The sequence below is a fragment of the Mixophyes fleayi genome, chromosome 12 (assembly GCF_038048845.1).
Source record: "Mixophyes fleayi isolate aMixFle1 chromosome 12, aMixFle1.hap1, whole genome shotgun sequence".
NCBI classification, from domain to species: domain Eukaryota; kingdom Metazoa; phylum Chordata; class Amphibia; order Anura; family Limnodynastidae; genus Mixophyes; species Mixophyes fleayi.
This window is the reverse complement of record NC_134413.1, coordinates 201,999-219,333: the sequence shown is the minus strand read 5'-3', so window position 1 is coordinate 219,333 and position 17,335 is coordinate 201,999. Positions and strand designations below refer to the sequence as shown.

General features: G+C 46.7%; 1 protein-coding gene across 4 annotated transcripts in view; it reads right to left on the bottom strand.

The window, feature by feature from the left end:
- The window catches only part of TTLL5 (tubulin tyrosine ligase like 5), a 46,435-nt gene that overhangs the window by 19,350 nt on the left and 9,750 nt on the right, over nucleotides 1–17,335 (bottom strand). For all 4 annotated transcript variants that reach the window (XM_075192048.1, XM_075192049.1, XM_075192046.1 and 1 more), the window contains 17 exons: nucleotides 17,168–17,298; nucleotides 14,935–15,017; nucleotides 14,354–14,423; nucleotides 13,559–13,643; nucleotides 12,451–12,552; nucleotides 12,280–12,371; nucleotides 12,005–12,112; nucleotides 11,843–11,924; nucleotides 11,704–11,765; nucleotides 11,552–11,631; nucleotides 10,662–10,769; nucleotides 7,520–7,611; nucleotides 7,380–7,442; nucleotides 7,191–7,309; nucleotides 5,859–6,036; nucleotides 3,123–3,231; nucleotides 139–285 (listed from right to left, as the gene is read on the bottom strand). In XM_075192048.1, the coding sequence (XP_075048149.1) occupies nucleotides 139–285; nucleotides 3,123–3,231; nucleotides 5,859–6,036; nucleotides 7,191–7,309; nucleotides 7,380–7,442; nucleotides 7,520–7,611; nucleotides 10,662–10,769; nucleotides 11,552–11,631; nucleotides 11,704–11,765; nucleotides 11,843–11,924; nucleotides 12,005–12,112; nucleotides 12,280–12,371; nucleotides 12,451–12,552; nucleotides 13,559–13,643; nucleotides 14,354–14,423; nucleotides 14,935–15,017; nucleotides 17,168–17,298 (1,711 nt within the window). The remainder of the gene's footprint in view (nucleotides 1–138; nucleotides 286–3,122; nucleotides 3,232–5,858; nucleotides 6,037–7,190; nucleotides 7,310–7,379; nucleotides 7,443–7,519; nucleotides 7,612–10,661; nucleotides 10,770–11,551; nucleotides 11,632–11,703; nucleotides 11,766–11,842; nucleotides 11,925–12,004; nucleotides 12,113–12,279; nucleotides 12,372–12,450; nucleotides 12,553–13,558; nucleotides 13,644–14,353; nucleotides 14,424–14,934; nucleotides 15,018–17,167; nucleotides 17,299–17,335) is intronic.

Here is a 17,335-nt window from a genome sequence, read left to right as displayed (position 1 = left end):
TAAAGCATAAAATGATATACAGAGATTATGAAGATACAATGAGGTACACAGGGCTATGGAACACGTATGTCAGTTGATAGCGCTACCTATGAATGAATACATGAAGTATTGTGATATACGGAGACACACAGTAATCACCTGATTGTACAGGAAGATGAAGTCTCCCAGCTGTTTTGCTAGCACACGGCGTCTCTCCTGTAACGGCATAGAGTGGCTCGGGAGTGGCAGACACACAGACTTCTGTAAATTACTGGCTGCACGCTGCAAGAACCTCATCACCAGCTCCTGGGAGGCAGCAGAGTACCGTGATCAGTCATACATTACAGCAAGCATTGGGGTACTATTACAGCCCAGTGAGGACTGTCCTCATACATGGGACTGTGAGCAGGATATTTAAGGGACATTCAGCAATTAGGAGCTTTGGATACACACAGTCCATTTAATGTATGTACGATATTCTGAGTAATGCTGCTCACATACTGACCACAATGATAATGAGCTACACCTGGAGACACCAGGAAAAAGCTGTTTAACTTGTAATAGGTTTAATACAATAAGAAGACAGAGCGGACTATTTACTAATGTCTTCAATTTTTTAATTAACACTAATTTGATCACAAGTAATGTCTGCTCCATTGCTATGGTTACTACACACCTTTCCCTGACTCTATCCACAACCCCCCCGCCCACCCCCGCTTTTCTCACTACTGAGAATGGAGCACTCCAACATACATGTGGCTATATCTTAGCAAATCAAATTAAGTGCAATAAAAAAGGCTGCAAACTGGACCCTTGTCCTGAATTACGATTTAAGTACAAATTTTGTCCAGCTACAGAACCTGAATGCAAGTAAATCATATTGCATTGCTAGGGGTGCAACTGCATTTATTTTTGCATGTAGGGCATGCTGCACACACATACTGGAGAGCTGTATTGTTACAATGAATTTTACAGATGGGATATGCTACATCCTCCCCATATTTTCCCTCTCGCAGTACAAAATGTTTTTTACTGGTGCAAATTTTCCCCCAGTATCTGCTCCTAACTTTGAATCTGCCCCACTCTTATCAACACAGTGTGTAATTTAAATGCATGTATAGATATAGGTAGTTATAGGATAACCACATGTGACATGGTCATTGTCTAACAGCACTAATGGTGCCCCATCGCACAATAAATGGCCTGACTGAAGACATATGTGTGCACTAAGTTCTTATAGAGAAACTTTAGCTGTAGTTACTAAACAGCCCATTATCTATAGACAACACTGAATAAGGGGCTATATTATCACCAATTATCGGATAGTGGTGTCCATAGTCTACGTAGTCTGAACCAGGATGTCAAAGTTATAGCACTAGAGATACTGACTGCTGTACAAGTGTCACGAGCTGCGGCGGTACTCACAGCTGCTGCGGCTCGCTTCTGGCTCCCCCTGGCGTCAGGGTCAATTTTTACGATGCTACACATCGGAATTCCATGATAACTGGTCCTCCTTGTTACCATGGGCAGAATTTGCTTGTAATAATTCATGTCACTCATCTACCAAAACCTCTCCGTTTTTCTGTCATTATGGTTTTCACCCCAGATCTAACGCCTTGTACTCACTCAAGTCCGCTGGTATCTAGGAGATCCGCTCCACTGCCAGGGATCTCAGAGTTATCTGGAGAAAAGTGCAGTCATCATTGAGACAAGCCTCTTTTGTTGCAAAAAAAAATTCGGCCCGCTACCGTACCACCTGCTCCCTCAAGGTGGGCTAGAAAGTGTGGTTGTCTACAAAAAATATTAGGCTCAGACAGCCTTGCAAGAAGTTGGGCCCTAAGTTCATCGGTCCGTTTCTTATCATCAAGTAGGTTAATTCTGTCGCATTCAGGTTAAAAATTCCGGGCTCGTTGAGAATCCCCAACACATTTCATTGTTCTCTATTGAAGCCGGTACTATATCCTAGTCAAACCCAGTCTTCAAGTTTGCCTGGGAGAAATTCAAAGATAGGTTGTTAATAAATCCTTGATTCTAAAAAAGTGCAAGGTCAGGTGCACTTCCTAGTGCAGTGGAGGAATCACGGGTTAGAAGAGCGGTCTTGGATTCCGCGGAGACAACTCCATGCCCCTAAACAGCTGAAGGAGTTCTTCAGGAAATTTGCAAGAAAACCTGGGTGTCCTGGTTCCTTGACCCCTCCTCAAGGGGGGGGTACTGTCACGAGCCGCGCTCGCTTCTGGCTCCCCCTGGCGTCCCGGCCGTCACCTTGACGACTGGGACGTCATTTCCTCTTCCTGCCCGGCCGTTGCCTTGGCGACAGGCGGACGCCTCTTCAGTAGCGCTGCGTCCCGGCAGTGCTAGAAGCCGGGCGCATGCGCGCAATAGACAGCCTGTGGGCTGATTGAATGAAGGGGCTGAACTACAGGACATTAGCCTGCAACTGTGTGTATTTCAGGGACAAGCCCTGATTGGTCCTGCTCTGTACCAGCAATTACTCTGCAGGTGTGTATAACTGGTCTATGCCTGTATTTAAGGCAATGAGGTCTGCTGCCTCATTGCCGGTTATAGCTTCTGGTGCCAGTTTGCTGACTGCTCTGTGCCCTGTTCCTGCCTGTTGGACTTTCTGCTGATTACCCGTGTATGACCCTTTGCCTGGATTTGGACTTTGCTTGTGTATCTCGTGACCCTGACCTCTGGCCTGTTTACCGATCTTCCTGTCTGCTCGTGACCCTTGACCTCGGCTTGTTAATTGGAATTGCTATCTGCTGCCAGCCCTTGACCTCTGCTTGGACTTCACTCCATTTGCCTGGGTTCTCCCCAGCCGGTACACACTTCACGACCCTCTGTCAGTCTGCAGCCCAGTCTGTCCCCACCACCAGGGGCTCCAGTGAACACCTGATTGGCAGAGTAGACTCTGGGTTGCGTTGTGCCGGCTGGAGGGGTTCCTAACAACAAGGCTCATGTAGAGACACACCGGCACAGATTCCAAATCAACATAACCATTCATTCCACATTGTACTCTATATATAAAGTAAAGGCCTTGATAGAGTCCCCTTAGAGGTACTTGGAGCAATACAGCTGGGTGTGTTCCTGTTGTGTATGTGTGCCACACTGCAAATTGGTGGGAAGTAATATTTGCCCTTCACCATTTGTTCTTCCTCTTTTGGTAAAAACCTCTCCGTGTCCCTCTCAATTTGAAGGCGATTTTGTACACGCTGCAAATAAATGGAGAAAGCCAAGCGAGCCTGGACCTTGCTGCAAAACACAAATTTACAGAGTGGAAAAATAAACTGCTGAATCAACCTAATCTACAAACACCTCAGGGACTAAGCACACATTGTACATACACACCTGGGACTAACCACACATTGTACAGACACACCTGGGACTAACCACACATTGTACATACACACCTGGGACTAACCACACATTGTACATACACACCTGGGACTAACCACACGTTGTACAGACACACCTGGGACTAACCACACATTGTACAGACACACCTGGGACTAAGCACACATTGTACATACACACCTGGGACTAACCACACGTTGTACAGACACACCTGGGACTAACCACACATTGTACATACACACCTGGGACTAACCACACGTTGTACAGACACACCTGGGACTAACCACACATTGTACATACACACCTGGGACTAACCACACGTTGTACAGACACACCTGGGACTAACCACACATTGTACAGACACACCTGGGACTAACCACACGTTGTACAGACACACCTGGGACTAACCACACATTGTACATACACACCTGGGACTAACCACACGTTGTACAGACACACCTGGGACTAACCACACATTGTACATACACACCTGGGACTAACCACACGTTGTACAGACACACCTGGGACTAACCACACATTGTACATACACACCTGGGACTAACCGCACGTTGTACAGACACACCTGGGACTAACCGCACATTGTACATACACACCTGGGACTAACCGCACATTGTACATACACACCTGGGACTAACCACACATTGTACATACACACCTGGGACTAACCACACATTGTACATACACACCTGGGACTAACCCCACATTGTACATACACACCGGGGACTAACCACACATTGTACATACACACCTGGGACTAACCACACATTGTACATACACACCTGGGACTAACCACACATTGTACATACACACCGGGGACTAACCACACGTTGTACAGACACACCTGGGACTAACCACACATTGTACAGACACACCTGGGACTAACCACACATTGTACATACACACCTGGGACTAACCGCACATTGTACATACACACCTGGGACTAACCACACATTGTACAGACACACCGGGGACTAACCACACGTTGTACATACACACCTGGGACTAACCACACGTTGTACATACACACCTGGGACTAAGCACACATTGTACATACACACCTGGGACTAACCACACATTGTACATACACACCTGGGACTAACCACACGTTGTACAGACACACCTGGGACTAACCACACATTGTACATACACACCTGGGACTAACCACACATTGTACATACACACCTGGGACTAACCACACATTGTACATACACACCTGGGACTAACCACACATTGTACATACACACCGGGGACTAACCACACATTGTACATACACACCTGGGACTAACCACACATTGTACATACACACCTGGGACTAACCACACATTGTACATACACACCGGGGACTAACCACACGTTGTACAGACACACCTGGGACTAACCACACATTGTACAGACACACCTGGGACTAACCACACATTGTACATACACACCTGGGACTAACCGCACATTGTACATACACACCTGGGACTAACCACACGTTGTACAGACACACCTGGGACTAACCACACATTGTACAGACACACCTGGGACTAAGCACACATTGTACATACACACCTGGGACTAACCACACATTGTACATACACACCTGGGACTAACCACACATTGTACAGACACACCTGGGACTAACCACACGTTGTACAGACACACCTGGGACTAACCACACATTGTACATACGCACCTGGGACTAACCACACATTGTACAGACACACCTGGGACTAACCACACGTTGTACAGACACACCTGGGACTAACCACACATTGTACAGACACACCTGGGACTAAGCACACATTGTACATACGCACCGGGGACTAAGCACACATTGTACATACACACCTCAGGGACTAACCACACATTGTACAGACACACCTGGGACTAAGCACACATTGTACATACACACCTCAGGGACTAACCACACATTGTACAGACACACCTGGGACTAACCACACATTGTACATACACACCTCAGGGACTAACCACACATTGTACAGACACACCTGGGACTAAGCACACATTGTACATACGCACCGGGGACTAAGCACACATTGTACATACACACCTGGGACTAACCACACATTGTACAGACACACCTGGGACTAACCACACATTGTACATACACACCTCAGGGACTAAGCACACATTGTACATACACACCTGGGACTAACCACACATTGTACATACACACCTCAGGGACTAACCACACATTGTACATACACACCTGGGACTAACCACACATTGTACATACACACCTCAGGGACTAAGCACACATTGTACAGACACACCTGGGACTAACCACACATTGTACATACACACCTCAGGGACTAACCACACATTGTACATACACACCTCAGGGACTAACCACACATTGTACATACACACCTCAGGGACTAACCACACATTGTACAGACACACCTGGGACTAACCACACATTGTACATACACACCTGGGACTAACCACACATTGTACAGACACACCTGGGACTAACCACACATTCTAATGACACATACCTCAGGTTTGCTCCCTTCTGTAAGATCTTCATGATGGACTCCTGTGGTGGCTGTGCTGAAGAAGTCTGTATGTCCAGAGAGGCCGTGTCATGGTCCTGCATATCAGACAGCTGTTCATCCTCAGCTTGATCCTCCTCTTCTTGGTCATGTACAGAGCTGTCAGCAGGGTGTGGTAAAGCTGGTGTACAAGATATCGTTTCAGCAAAGTATACTTGGAGGAGTTTGTGCTGCCTGGTTGCTATAGTCGATGAAGTGGGAGGAGCTTGTGCTGCCTGTTGCTATCGTAGATGAAGTGGGAGGAGCTTGTGCTGCCTGGCTGCTATAGTCCATGAAGTGGGAGGAGCTTGTGCTGCCTGGCTGCTATCGTAGATGGGGTGGGAGGAGCTTGTGCTGCCTGGCTGCTATAGTCCATGAAGTGGGAGGAGCTTGTGCTGCCTGGCTGCTATCGTAGGTGAAGTGGGAGGAGCTTGTGCTGCCTGGCTGCTATAATACATGAAGTGAGAGGAACCTGGCTGCTATAGAGATGAAGTGGGAGAAGCTTTTGATGCCATCAGAGATGAACTGGGAGGATTTTGTGCTGCTATAAGATATGAAGTGGGAGGAGCTTGTGCTGTTAGCAGATGTGAAGTGGGAGGGGCCTGTGCAGCACAGATATTATCAGGGGAGAAGCACCGCCCATTTCCATAACTTCCTTGCTGTGAAGGAACAACTGTCTGGCCCATAGGAATAACAACCTGTGTTCTTCATAAGGGGAATAAGGGTTTAACTCTTCCAGAGTGCCATCTGGATATATAAAATTTGAGTTGAAGATAAAAAAAAATATGCTAGGCTCCTCCACCTTGAAACGATTAACTCTGAAACTCTCTCAAGTAAATACACATTTGTATATAGCAACACAACCCAGACTGTGAACAGAGGAATATATGTGGGACAGAGATGAGACGTCTTCTATACAAGAGGTTCTGCCAAGTCTCGGTAATATGGGTGAAATGGACAACATGATATTGCCTTATTACCAATATGTTCCCGTCTTATCCCTTACCTTGGGAATATTTCTTTTGCATTTGCTGCACAAGCTATTTATGTACAGATGCGAAAGTTACGGTACATAACCATTGTATTTCTGGAGGGCCTATCTTAATCAACATGGGGTATCAATGTCTGGGTGCTCTCTGATGAATTCATCTGTACTTTGCTTTAAATAAATTAACCTTTGATCAGTCAACATGGTAAAAGGTCTCAGGCAGCCCCTTCCACAACTTCTCTTCTAATATGATATTGTGAAAGAAATAGGCAGTGCCCATGTTCTACTCTCTTTCCCTATGTTATTACCCGTTCTTTGTGCCATCCCGCGGTTCCTAGCTCTGCGCCTCTGTAGTGACACCAGTTTCCGTTCATATAAAGCGGCGTGTAGCTTCGGTCCAAAATCACAGTTTCCGTTCACACACGATCTGTGGGAGAACTGGAGACTGTTACACTCTGCAGTTGCCGGGCAGCCAGTCAGCCATAAACCACACTTACCTGTCTGGAAAGAGGTGTGTTGTCAGCATGTAATTAAGGGATGTTTTATGTTCCAGGAATGACCTGTATAAATACGAGAAATCAGGACAATGTGTGGCAGGTAGTATAACAACAAAGCCCCGAATTGTGTACACACACACCCGTAAAGTGACCACGTGTTGTGTCTGGGGAAGATACGAACAAAACTGCCTCCCCTCGTCTCCTCGTCTTGGACCCTGCGCAATATCTTCGCCTAGAAGCATAAATTATTGTCACAAGACACTCGATCTAACGACATCACAATTTGTTTAATATTTTCTTTTCTCTATGAAATTCCAGTTTAAGATGTATCTTAGATTAATTTGAGACTATTATAATGTACAGATGGAAAGTTAGATAATTAAATGTGGTTATGTGATCCTCCGGGAGCTGCCGGATATACAATGAGAGTAGAGATCTCATTGATTTGGCTACTACCTAAAATGTTTAGGAGAAGGATTGGCTGACTTACAATTTCTCATATTGTCTATCTACTTCTTTTATATTTAATATCCTATACAGTCTACTAATATATACACATACACACATATTATATATATATATATATATTATATATATATACACACATATATATACAGGTGTGTGTGTGTATATATATATATATATATATATATATGTTAACCCGTGCATGATACTCATGCATTCTAGTCAAATCAAGCTACTTAAGGTGTTAATAAGGTTCTTGTCATGCATTTGGGCCTAGCCCAGGCCTCCTCAGGGGAAGAGCGTTACTTCCCGACGCAAGCGCCCTTTTTTAACGTGGTTTTGTCCACATGTCACCACCTCATCATTTTTCTCCATCATCTCATCCTTCATCTTCATCGTCACATCCTTCATCAAGCTACTTAAGGTGTTAAAAACTCCCCACTGTCACCCCCGGCAACCACCAACCACTCCCAACTGTCACTTCTCCTTCAAGAAATTTATAGGTCAGTGTATAACACTGCCCAGCAGGTGGCGCTGCAGCTTGGTTTTTTTTTTCCACACACGCCACTAGGCATTTATATAGTAGATATACACATATATATATATATATATATATATATATATATATATATACACACACACACACACACATACATGTGTGTAAATATGTGTATATATATATATATATATATACCCACACACACCATATGTACCAGCATTGTTATTTATATATGTAGTAATACCAGTTTTAAAGGTGTATTATCCATACTGGGATAGTGAAAGCAATCTTGTACATTACATCATAGGATATGATACATACAGGCTCTTACAACTCTATCTCTGCTTTGTCTGTGAATAACACCAGCCATTCTAATGGTTTGTGAAATCTCCGTAATGATTTCTTTGCGATTTTTATTTGAATTCTGGTTTCTTTGTCATTTCAAATTGCTTTTAAATTGTTTTTCCTTTTAATGATTCTGAAGTTCTGATTGCCCGGTCAGCACTCGACTCCAAAACTTGATTGGCTGTTGATAAACTTCATTCTATTGGCTCAAAGAAACATAAACTCGGTGACGTGAACATAGAGGAGCTTATAGTTATTTATAAGGGTTAACCCATCACATTATTGTTGGGAATAAGGGATAAACCATAACTGCAGTGTAAATTTGTTATATCAAATGAATCCATTGATAAATTGAGCTATTAAAGTGTAAAATGTGAAGGCAGAAAGTCTGATTTGATGGCTTTGCACACTCCAGTGTGAGAAGATAGCAGTGTCACCTGTGGCTGCTTCAAAGAGCCCCTGCTGTGAGATATAGCCTGGCCTGGGATGGAGTTTGACACCTGAATAGACTTTTAGGAACCGCTCAGCATGGTGTCATGATCACAGAGCCCATCTGCTAACTTGGCTATACTTTATATAGACAAATAGAATTCAGTTTTAAAATATGCCACTTAAAATCAATAAAAGTAGTGATCAACCACATATTCCTCCATAGCATGATGAAGGGCAACTCATATGTCAAATTCAGAATTCTGCCCCACAGAAAAGTTAAGGAAATGGGTATAAGCTCTGTATTTAGGCGTGTTTGATATCAAAAGATGGACCAATTCATAATGGATTTATTAATGATAAAATTGGATCTGTGTGATGTTCCATAGAAAAGTTAGTTCACATAGTAGAATTGGTTAGTAAATCAGGCAACATGCAAATGGTGATTGAAAAAAGTGTCAAAGGCCACAACCCTCTGGGGGTAGGAAGAAGTGTGGAAGTGTCTTTAAAAGGCTGATACCAGGTACAGCAAATTGTCAGACTTTTTGGGAAATCAATTCACATTGATAAGCTTTCCATCTTCCAAGCAAATTTTCCCTGGCCAGAATATACCACTTATCTGTAACTTATGCTCTGAATTCAATTCCTTTTATTTTAAACTGTATTTGCTTGTGTATGTTATGTCAATCTATTGTTTATTAATTATTTTTTTAGATCTGAATGCCCTGTACTTTTGTAAATGATATCTATAATATTATGCGTCCTTGATACTCTAACGAATCCATTAGTATGTTAAGAAGAAATAGCTCAACCAAGTTAACCCTTTGAATGCCAGTGTGTGATTTGTTGATACATTTGATAAACAATCTTAGTGTGTGCTTCCATTTACATTTGTGTAACAGTCTGGAGGTGTGAATAGTTAACCCTTTGTTCGCTGGTGTGGGTCTTGCTAGTCTGTGAGCAGTTAGAAGCCTTGTGTGCCAGTGTAGGACAGTAGATTGGGGTCCTATTGCCCGTATTCAATAGGTGGTGGCAAACCTGAAGTATGTGCGGTGTGAGCGCTGTTTGGGGGCAATTCAGTAGCTCTATAACCTATGTGATAGGTAGAGAGAGACTGCGTGCTGGAATCATGTGCAACCTCATACAGCAAACACCCAAAGTCACGGCAGCTGGGAGCGTGTTCGGCTATTTAAATTGTGTTGTCAGCCCATGTCTCTGAGGAAGTCCAAAATGGTGAAATGGCCTGGTGCAGGACCAGCAGCGTCCCTGCGTTCATTTTACCATGGAGCTCTGCTTTGGTTTTATTATGCAGCTATATAAATATTAATAAATAAGCGCTGCTGAACATAAAGTTTAATAATCCTAATATAGCTCTGTAATCTACACATCTGATTGTGAGGAAGTATATACTGAGTAAAAGAGAATTACAGCACAGATCTCACAATCTACAACGTCCTAAAGCATTATGCAGTATGGTTGTAGCAGAGTGACTGCCATGTTCTGTTATATATACAATGTATATGGAGCGTTGGAGCAGTGCTCACCTCCTCGGTAGAAAGTCCCAGAGTGCAGAACGTCCGTCTTCCACTCTTCTCTCTACTCCTGGCCTGCAGTCCAACGTCAATCTCGCTGGCAGATAGGGGGCGCTGGTTCTGTGGGAGCAAAGACAGTGATTCATCCTCCTCTGACAGACACCAGCCAGTTGCCCTCAACTGACGCTAGCCAGCCCCCCACCTGACGCCAGCCAGTCCCCACGCGTCCGACGCCAGTCAGTTCCCCCTCACCTGATGCCAGCCAGTCCACCCCTCACCCGACGCCAACAAGTCCCACCATACCGGACGCCAGCCAGTTTCCCACGCCAGCCAGTCCTCCCCCAACCCGACTCCAGCCAGTCCCCACACCTGATGCCAGCCAGTTACCCACACCTGACGCCAGCCAGTCCTCCCCCACCTGACACCCCCACACCTGACATCATCCAGTCCCCCACATCTTTTGCCAGCCAGACCACCACACCTGCCATCATCCAATCCACCACACCTGATGTCAGCCAGACCCCCCCCATCTGACGCCAGTCAGTTCCCCCCTTGCCTGACCCCAGTTAGTTTCCCCCTTGCCTGACCCCAGTCAGTTCCCCCTCACCCGATGCCAGCCAGTCCACCCCTCACCGGACGCCAACAAGTCCCACCATACCGGACGCCAGCCAGTTACCCACACCTGATGCCAGCCAGTCACCCACACCTGACGCCAGCCAGTCCTCCCCCACCTGACTTCATCCAGTCCCCCACATCTTTTGCCAGCCAGACAACTACACCTGACGTCATCCAATCCACCACACCTGATGTCAGCCAGACCCCCCCCATCTGACGCCAGCCAGACCCCCCACACCTGACACCAACCAGTCCCTTCACACCCGACACCCACATCTGATACCCACCTGGGCTCGGTGGACTCTCTTTTCGTACAGTGGGACACCTCCTCGCCCCAGCCTCTGCTGAGGATCCTGGCACTCCACACCTAAAGAGGCCACAGAGTCAGAACAGAACTCTGATTGAATATGGCGGATAACCGCAGTCATGTTGTACTCACCAACCAGAGTCAGCATGTCTGAGATCATGCTGGCCTTCACCTTCAGATCCAGCGGGGCATCACTGTGGGCAGAATTCAGGGGGTTACTGAGAGCACTGACTCACAGAGAGAGTGACAAATGCCTGCAGAACGCACTCACCATGCCAGAGATGGAGACAGATTGACTTCCAGCAGCCATGGCCGGAGGTTGGTATCAATCAGCACATCAAACCCATAGAGCTCTGAGGGCGCAGGATGGGGTGTTAGTAATGAAATCAGCCAGTGGAGGACAGTATTGTTATCTCTTGTGTGTGATACTCACCAAAGCAGTTTCCTCTGTGGGGGAGGAAGGACTTACAGGCCGTGGCTATAGGGAGCTCCCCCGAGATAATCGTCTTAATGATCAGATCCTCCACCTGTGACATGAGTGCTGGCAGAACAGAAGGGCAACTCAGGGCATAGCTGGCAGGAGGGGCCGAAAGAGAGAGAAGGGGGAGCTGGAGAGGGGAGTGGGGAGGAGGGGGAACATAGAGAGCAGAGAGAGAGCACCCTGCAGGTGCCAGCAATGTGATTCCGTACTGGAGATTTCATTCTTACCAGCTGTGTCCCTCCCTTCCTGTTTTAGATAGCGCAGCATGGCACTCATACTCCATTTATTCCCATAATCCTCCACTTCTGGGTCATCACAGCTAATAGAAGACAAAATGGAATGAAAATTCACAGGTGCCTTGTAATATAGGCTAAGCCCGCACCGCCAGCCCCACGTACCTCACGTAGTCCCCGCTCTTCTTGTTCACGCTGTAGTTTGTTAAGTGCATGAACTGGTTTTTGATGTTTCTGGCGGTTCGATCATACCGTACTGTGGCAAACCTGAGTAAGTAAGGGAAATGGGGGTGACAATATTGGGTAGCTCCCCTTACTTTACTCTGACAAACACCCCCCCCTTCCCCCCCAACCCATGTGAGAGAAGAGAGTTAGAGGCTGGCCTGCATGAAAGACGAATTAGAGGCCAGGGCAGCGTGAGAGAGGAGTTGAAGGTCGTGTGTGCATGAATAAGGAATTGCACACTGGGGCAGCGTGAAAGCAGAACTGAAGTCCGGGGAAGCATAACAGATTGGAGGGTAGGGAAGCGTGAAAGAAGAATTGGATGCACAAGAAACGTGAGAGAAGAATAGAGTGAGAGATTAATTAAATGCTAGTACTTTTTGAGTGTGAATCAACCTGTCACAAATAATTACTCTCAAATAAAGCCCGGGTCTGGGCTGTGTGATGAGAATATTAGACGCGGGAGCTGTGTAAGAGGGATATTAGAGGCTGGAGCTGAGTAAGAGAGAGGGATATTAGAGGCTGGAGTTGTGAAAGAGGGATAGAGGATGCAGCTGTGTAAGAGGAATATTAGAGGCTGGAGCTGAGTAACAGGGATATTAGAGGCTGGAGCCGAGTAAGAGGGATTCTAGAGGCTGGAGCTGTGTGAGAGGGATTCTAGAGGCTGGAGGTGTGTAAGAGGAATTCTAGAGGCTGGAGCTGTGTGAGAGGGATTCTAGAGGCTGGAGGTGTGTAAGAGGAATTCTAGAGGCTGGAGCTGTGTGAGAGGGATTCTAGAGGCTGGAGGTGTGTAAGAGGAATTCTAGAGGCTGGAGCTGTGTGAGAGGGATTCTAGAGGCTGGAGCTGAGTAAGAGGGATTCTAGAGGCTTTAGCTGTGTAAGAGGGATTCTAGAGGCTGGAGCTGTGTGAGAGGGATTCTAGAGGTTGGAGCCGAGTAAGAGGGATTCTAGAGGCTGGAGCTGTGTGAGAGGGATTCTAGAGGCTGGAGCTGTGTAAGAGGAATTCTAGAGGCTGGAGTTGTGTGAGAGTGGTTGGTTCTGGCACACTTACCTGGTAAGTCCTTCTTCATAAAGGTAAATTACTAGAGGGTCGTATGAAGTGATTAACACATAGAGTCGGACATCAAACTTAAACCCTAAAAAGGGCGGAACAGTTAGAATGAAAAGTGCCCAAAGATACATTTCCATCATGTACAGTTATTACATGAAATCTGGGCCTGTGATATTATTATACAAGCCCCTCCCCCTGCCAGTAATCCCTCCCCCTGATCCTCACTTCACCAGGGTTAGCATGTTATACACCGCACATAGGAGGGGGGAGGGGGGCTAATAAATGTACTGTCCCTTCATAGAATCTGATGAACTGTCTATAAAGGAGAATGTTTAGGATATACAACATATGAATATATATATTACAATAATCTGTGAGGTGTATTTTATACACACAGTAAATGAGACCATAAGTTTCTCTGCAATAATAATGAGCACATACTGCAGAATATCACCGCATGCATTAATCTACTATTCCTCCATATGTGGTGAAAATAACTCGTATTCCTGACTAGAACACAGAGAAGTGTCCCTCGATTTTATGCTGGTACATTGTTTCCCATGAGCACCTCTGCCTAACGCAGGCATATACCTCAAACAACGCACCCAAGTGCTTTATCATGTATGAGGTTCACAGATCTACTCTGCGCCATGAGGAGGTAAAGCCTATGGCCCATCCTGACCCACCCCTGAAGCCACAGACACGAGCACAGCCAGGTCACCTATATGTGGACTGAGCCTCTCCACTATTATCCCCATTATATTTATGTGTCACCGTAACATGCCACAAACTCACCGTCAATGAGCAACGGGTTACTGATGTACCGAGATACCAGAATGTTATCCTCCAGACTGATCTGTGATGGCTGCATCAGAAGGAAAGCAAGAGTTCAGGGGTCGAGATAACCAGACCAGGAGAGGAGAGAGTGAGTGAGTGAGAGAGACAGCGAGAGGTGAAAGAGAGGAGACACACACACAGAGACAGAGAGAGGAAAGAGAGCAAGAGGAGAGAGAGAGACAGAGAGGAGAAGAGTGAGAGTGGAGAGGAGAGAGAGAGAGACAGCGAGAGGTGAAAGAGAGAGGAGACACACACAGAGAGAGAGAAAGAGCGAGAGGAGAGAGATAGAGAGAGAGAGAAGACACACACAGACAGAGAGAGGAGAAGAGATTGAGAGAGACAGCGATAGAAGAGAGGAGAGAGACACACAGAGAGAGGAGAAGAGAGAGACAGAGAGTGAGTGAGAGAGGAGAAGAGAGACAGCGAGAGGCAAAAGAGAGAAAGAGACACACACAAAGAGGAGAGAGACGGTGAGGGTGAGGGAAGGAGGGGAGATCATCTGTATCCAGGGACCACAGACTCCTCAATCAGTTACATACAGAATTAATTAAATAAACTCCACGTCCGCGGGACGAAGCCACCGGCTTAACGATCCAAGGGCCACGGTCCTTTGAGAAGGTATCTGCAGTAAAACATACATGGGGTTTATTCAATTACAATTTGCGGATGCGATTCCGCGTAGCTGCGCGTATAAAGTATAATTACGGTAGCGCAATATCGCAGATTTCTGTGCACACCCCATGAACTCCACAATGTTGCGATACCAGGACCCGTGTGGCCGCACGTAATTGCGGCCGAGAATCGTAATTGAATATGCTCCTCAGAGAGAGACGTTATTCTACGGGGAATCGGTTACATTATTTCCCAGAATACTCTGGGGTTTATAATGAAAGTGAGGGGACACCGGGACTGTCTGTATTACATGTGTCCTGAGAGTGAGGGGACACTGGTACTGTCTGTATTACATGTGTCCTGAGAGTGAGGGGACACCGGGACTGTCTGTATTACATGTGTCCTGAGAGTGAGGGGACACCGGGACAGTCTGTATTACACGTGTCCTGAGAGTGAGGGGACACCGGGACTGTCTGTATTACATGTGTCCTGAGAGTGAGGGGACATCGGGACTGTCTGTATTACATGTGTCCTGAGAGTGAGGGGACACCGGGACTGTCTGTATTACATGTGTCCTGAGAGTGAGGGGACACCGGGACTGTCTGTATTACATGTGTCCTGAGAGTGAGGGGACATCGGGACTGTCTGTATTACATGTGTCCTGAGAGTGAGGGGACATCGGGACTGTGTGTATTACATGTGTCCTGAGAGTGAGGGGACACCGGGACTGTCTGTATTACATGTGTCCTGAGAGTGAGGGGACACCGGGACTGTCTGTATTACATGTGTCCTGAGAGTGAGGGGACATCGGGACTGTCTGTATTACATGTGTCCTGAGAGTGAGGGGACACCGGGACTGTCTGTATTACATGTGTCCTGAGAGAGACGGGACACAGGGACTGTCTGTATTACATGTGTCCTGAGAGAGAAGGGACACAGGGACTGTCTGTATTACATGTGTCCTGAGTGTGAGGGGACACCGGGACTGTCTGTATTACATGTGTCCTGAGAGAGAAGGGACACGGGGACTGTCTGTATTACATGTGTCCTGAGAGAGAAGGGACACAGGGACTGTCTGTATTACATGTGTCCTGAGTGTGAGGGGACACCGGGACTGTCTATATTACATGTGTCCTGAGTGTGAGGGGACACCGGGACTGTCTGTATTACATGTGTCCTGAGTGTGAGGGGACACCGGGACTGTGTGTATTACATGTGTCCTGAGAGTGAGGGGACACCGGGACTGTCTGTATTACATGTGTCCTGAGAGAGAAGGGACACGGGGACTGTCTGTATTACATGTGTCCTGAGAGAGAAGGGACACAGGGACTGTCTGTATTACATGTGTCCTGAGTGTGAGGGGACAGCGGGACTGTCTATATTACATGTGTCCTGAGTGTGAGGGGACACCGGGACTGTCTATATTACATGTGTCCTGAGTGTGAGGGGACACCGGGACTGTCTATATTACATGTGTCCTGAGTGTGAGGGGACACCGGGACTGTCTGTATTACATGTGTCCTGAGTGTGAGGGGACACCGGGACTGTGTGTATTACATGTGTCCTGAGAGTGAGGGGACACCGGGACTGTCTGTATTACATGTGTCCTGAGAGAGAAGGGACACGGGGACTGTCTGTATTACATGTGTCCTGAGAGAGAAGGGACACAGGGACTGTCTGTATTACATGTGTCCTGAGTGTGAGGGGACACCGGGACTGTCTATATTACATGTGTCCTGAGTGTGAGGGGACACCGGGACTGTCTGTATTACATGTGTCCTGAGAGTGAGGGGACACCGGGACTGTCTGTATTACATGTGTCCTGAGTGTGAGGGGACACCGGGACTGTCTATATTACATGTGTCCTGAGTGTGAGGGGACACCGGGACTGTCTGTATTACATGTGTCCTGAGAGTGAGGGGACACTGGGACTGTCTGTATTACATGTGTCCTGAGAGTGAGGGGACACCGGGACTGTCTGTATTACATGTGTCCTGAGAGAGAAGGGACACGGGGACTGTCTGTATTACATGTGTCCTGAGAGAGAAGGGACACGGGGACTGTCTGTATTACATGTGTCCTGAGAATGAGGGGAATCTGGACTCTGAGAGGCCCAGATGTGGCCTCCATCATCAGCCTCCAGAGTTCTACGTCACTTACTGCAGAACTCCTGATACTCTCCAGGCAGCAGGTAGGTCAGGGGCAGGAGGTCGAAGTTCCGCATTCCATGCCTTTGCTGCATACGCTGCACATTCTTGTAGAGACGATCTTTGCGGGTCAGTTCATAGGACCTGAGACATAGAGAAATACGGTAAAATGTAATGGATT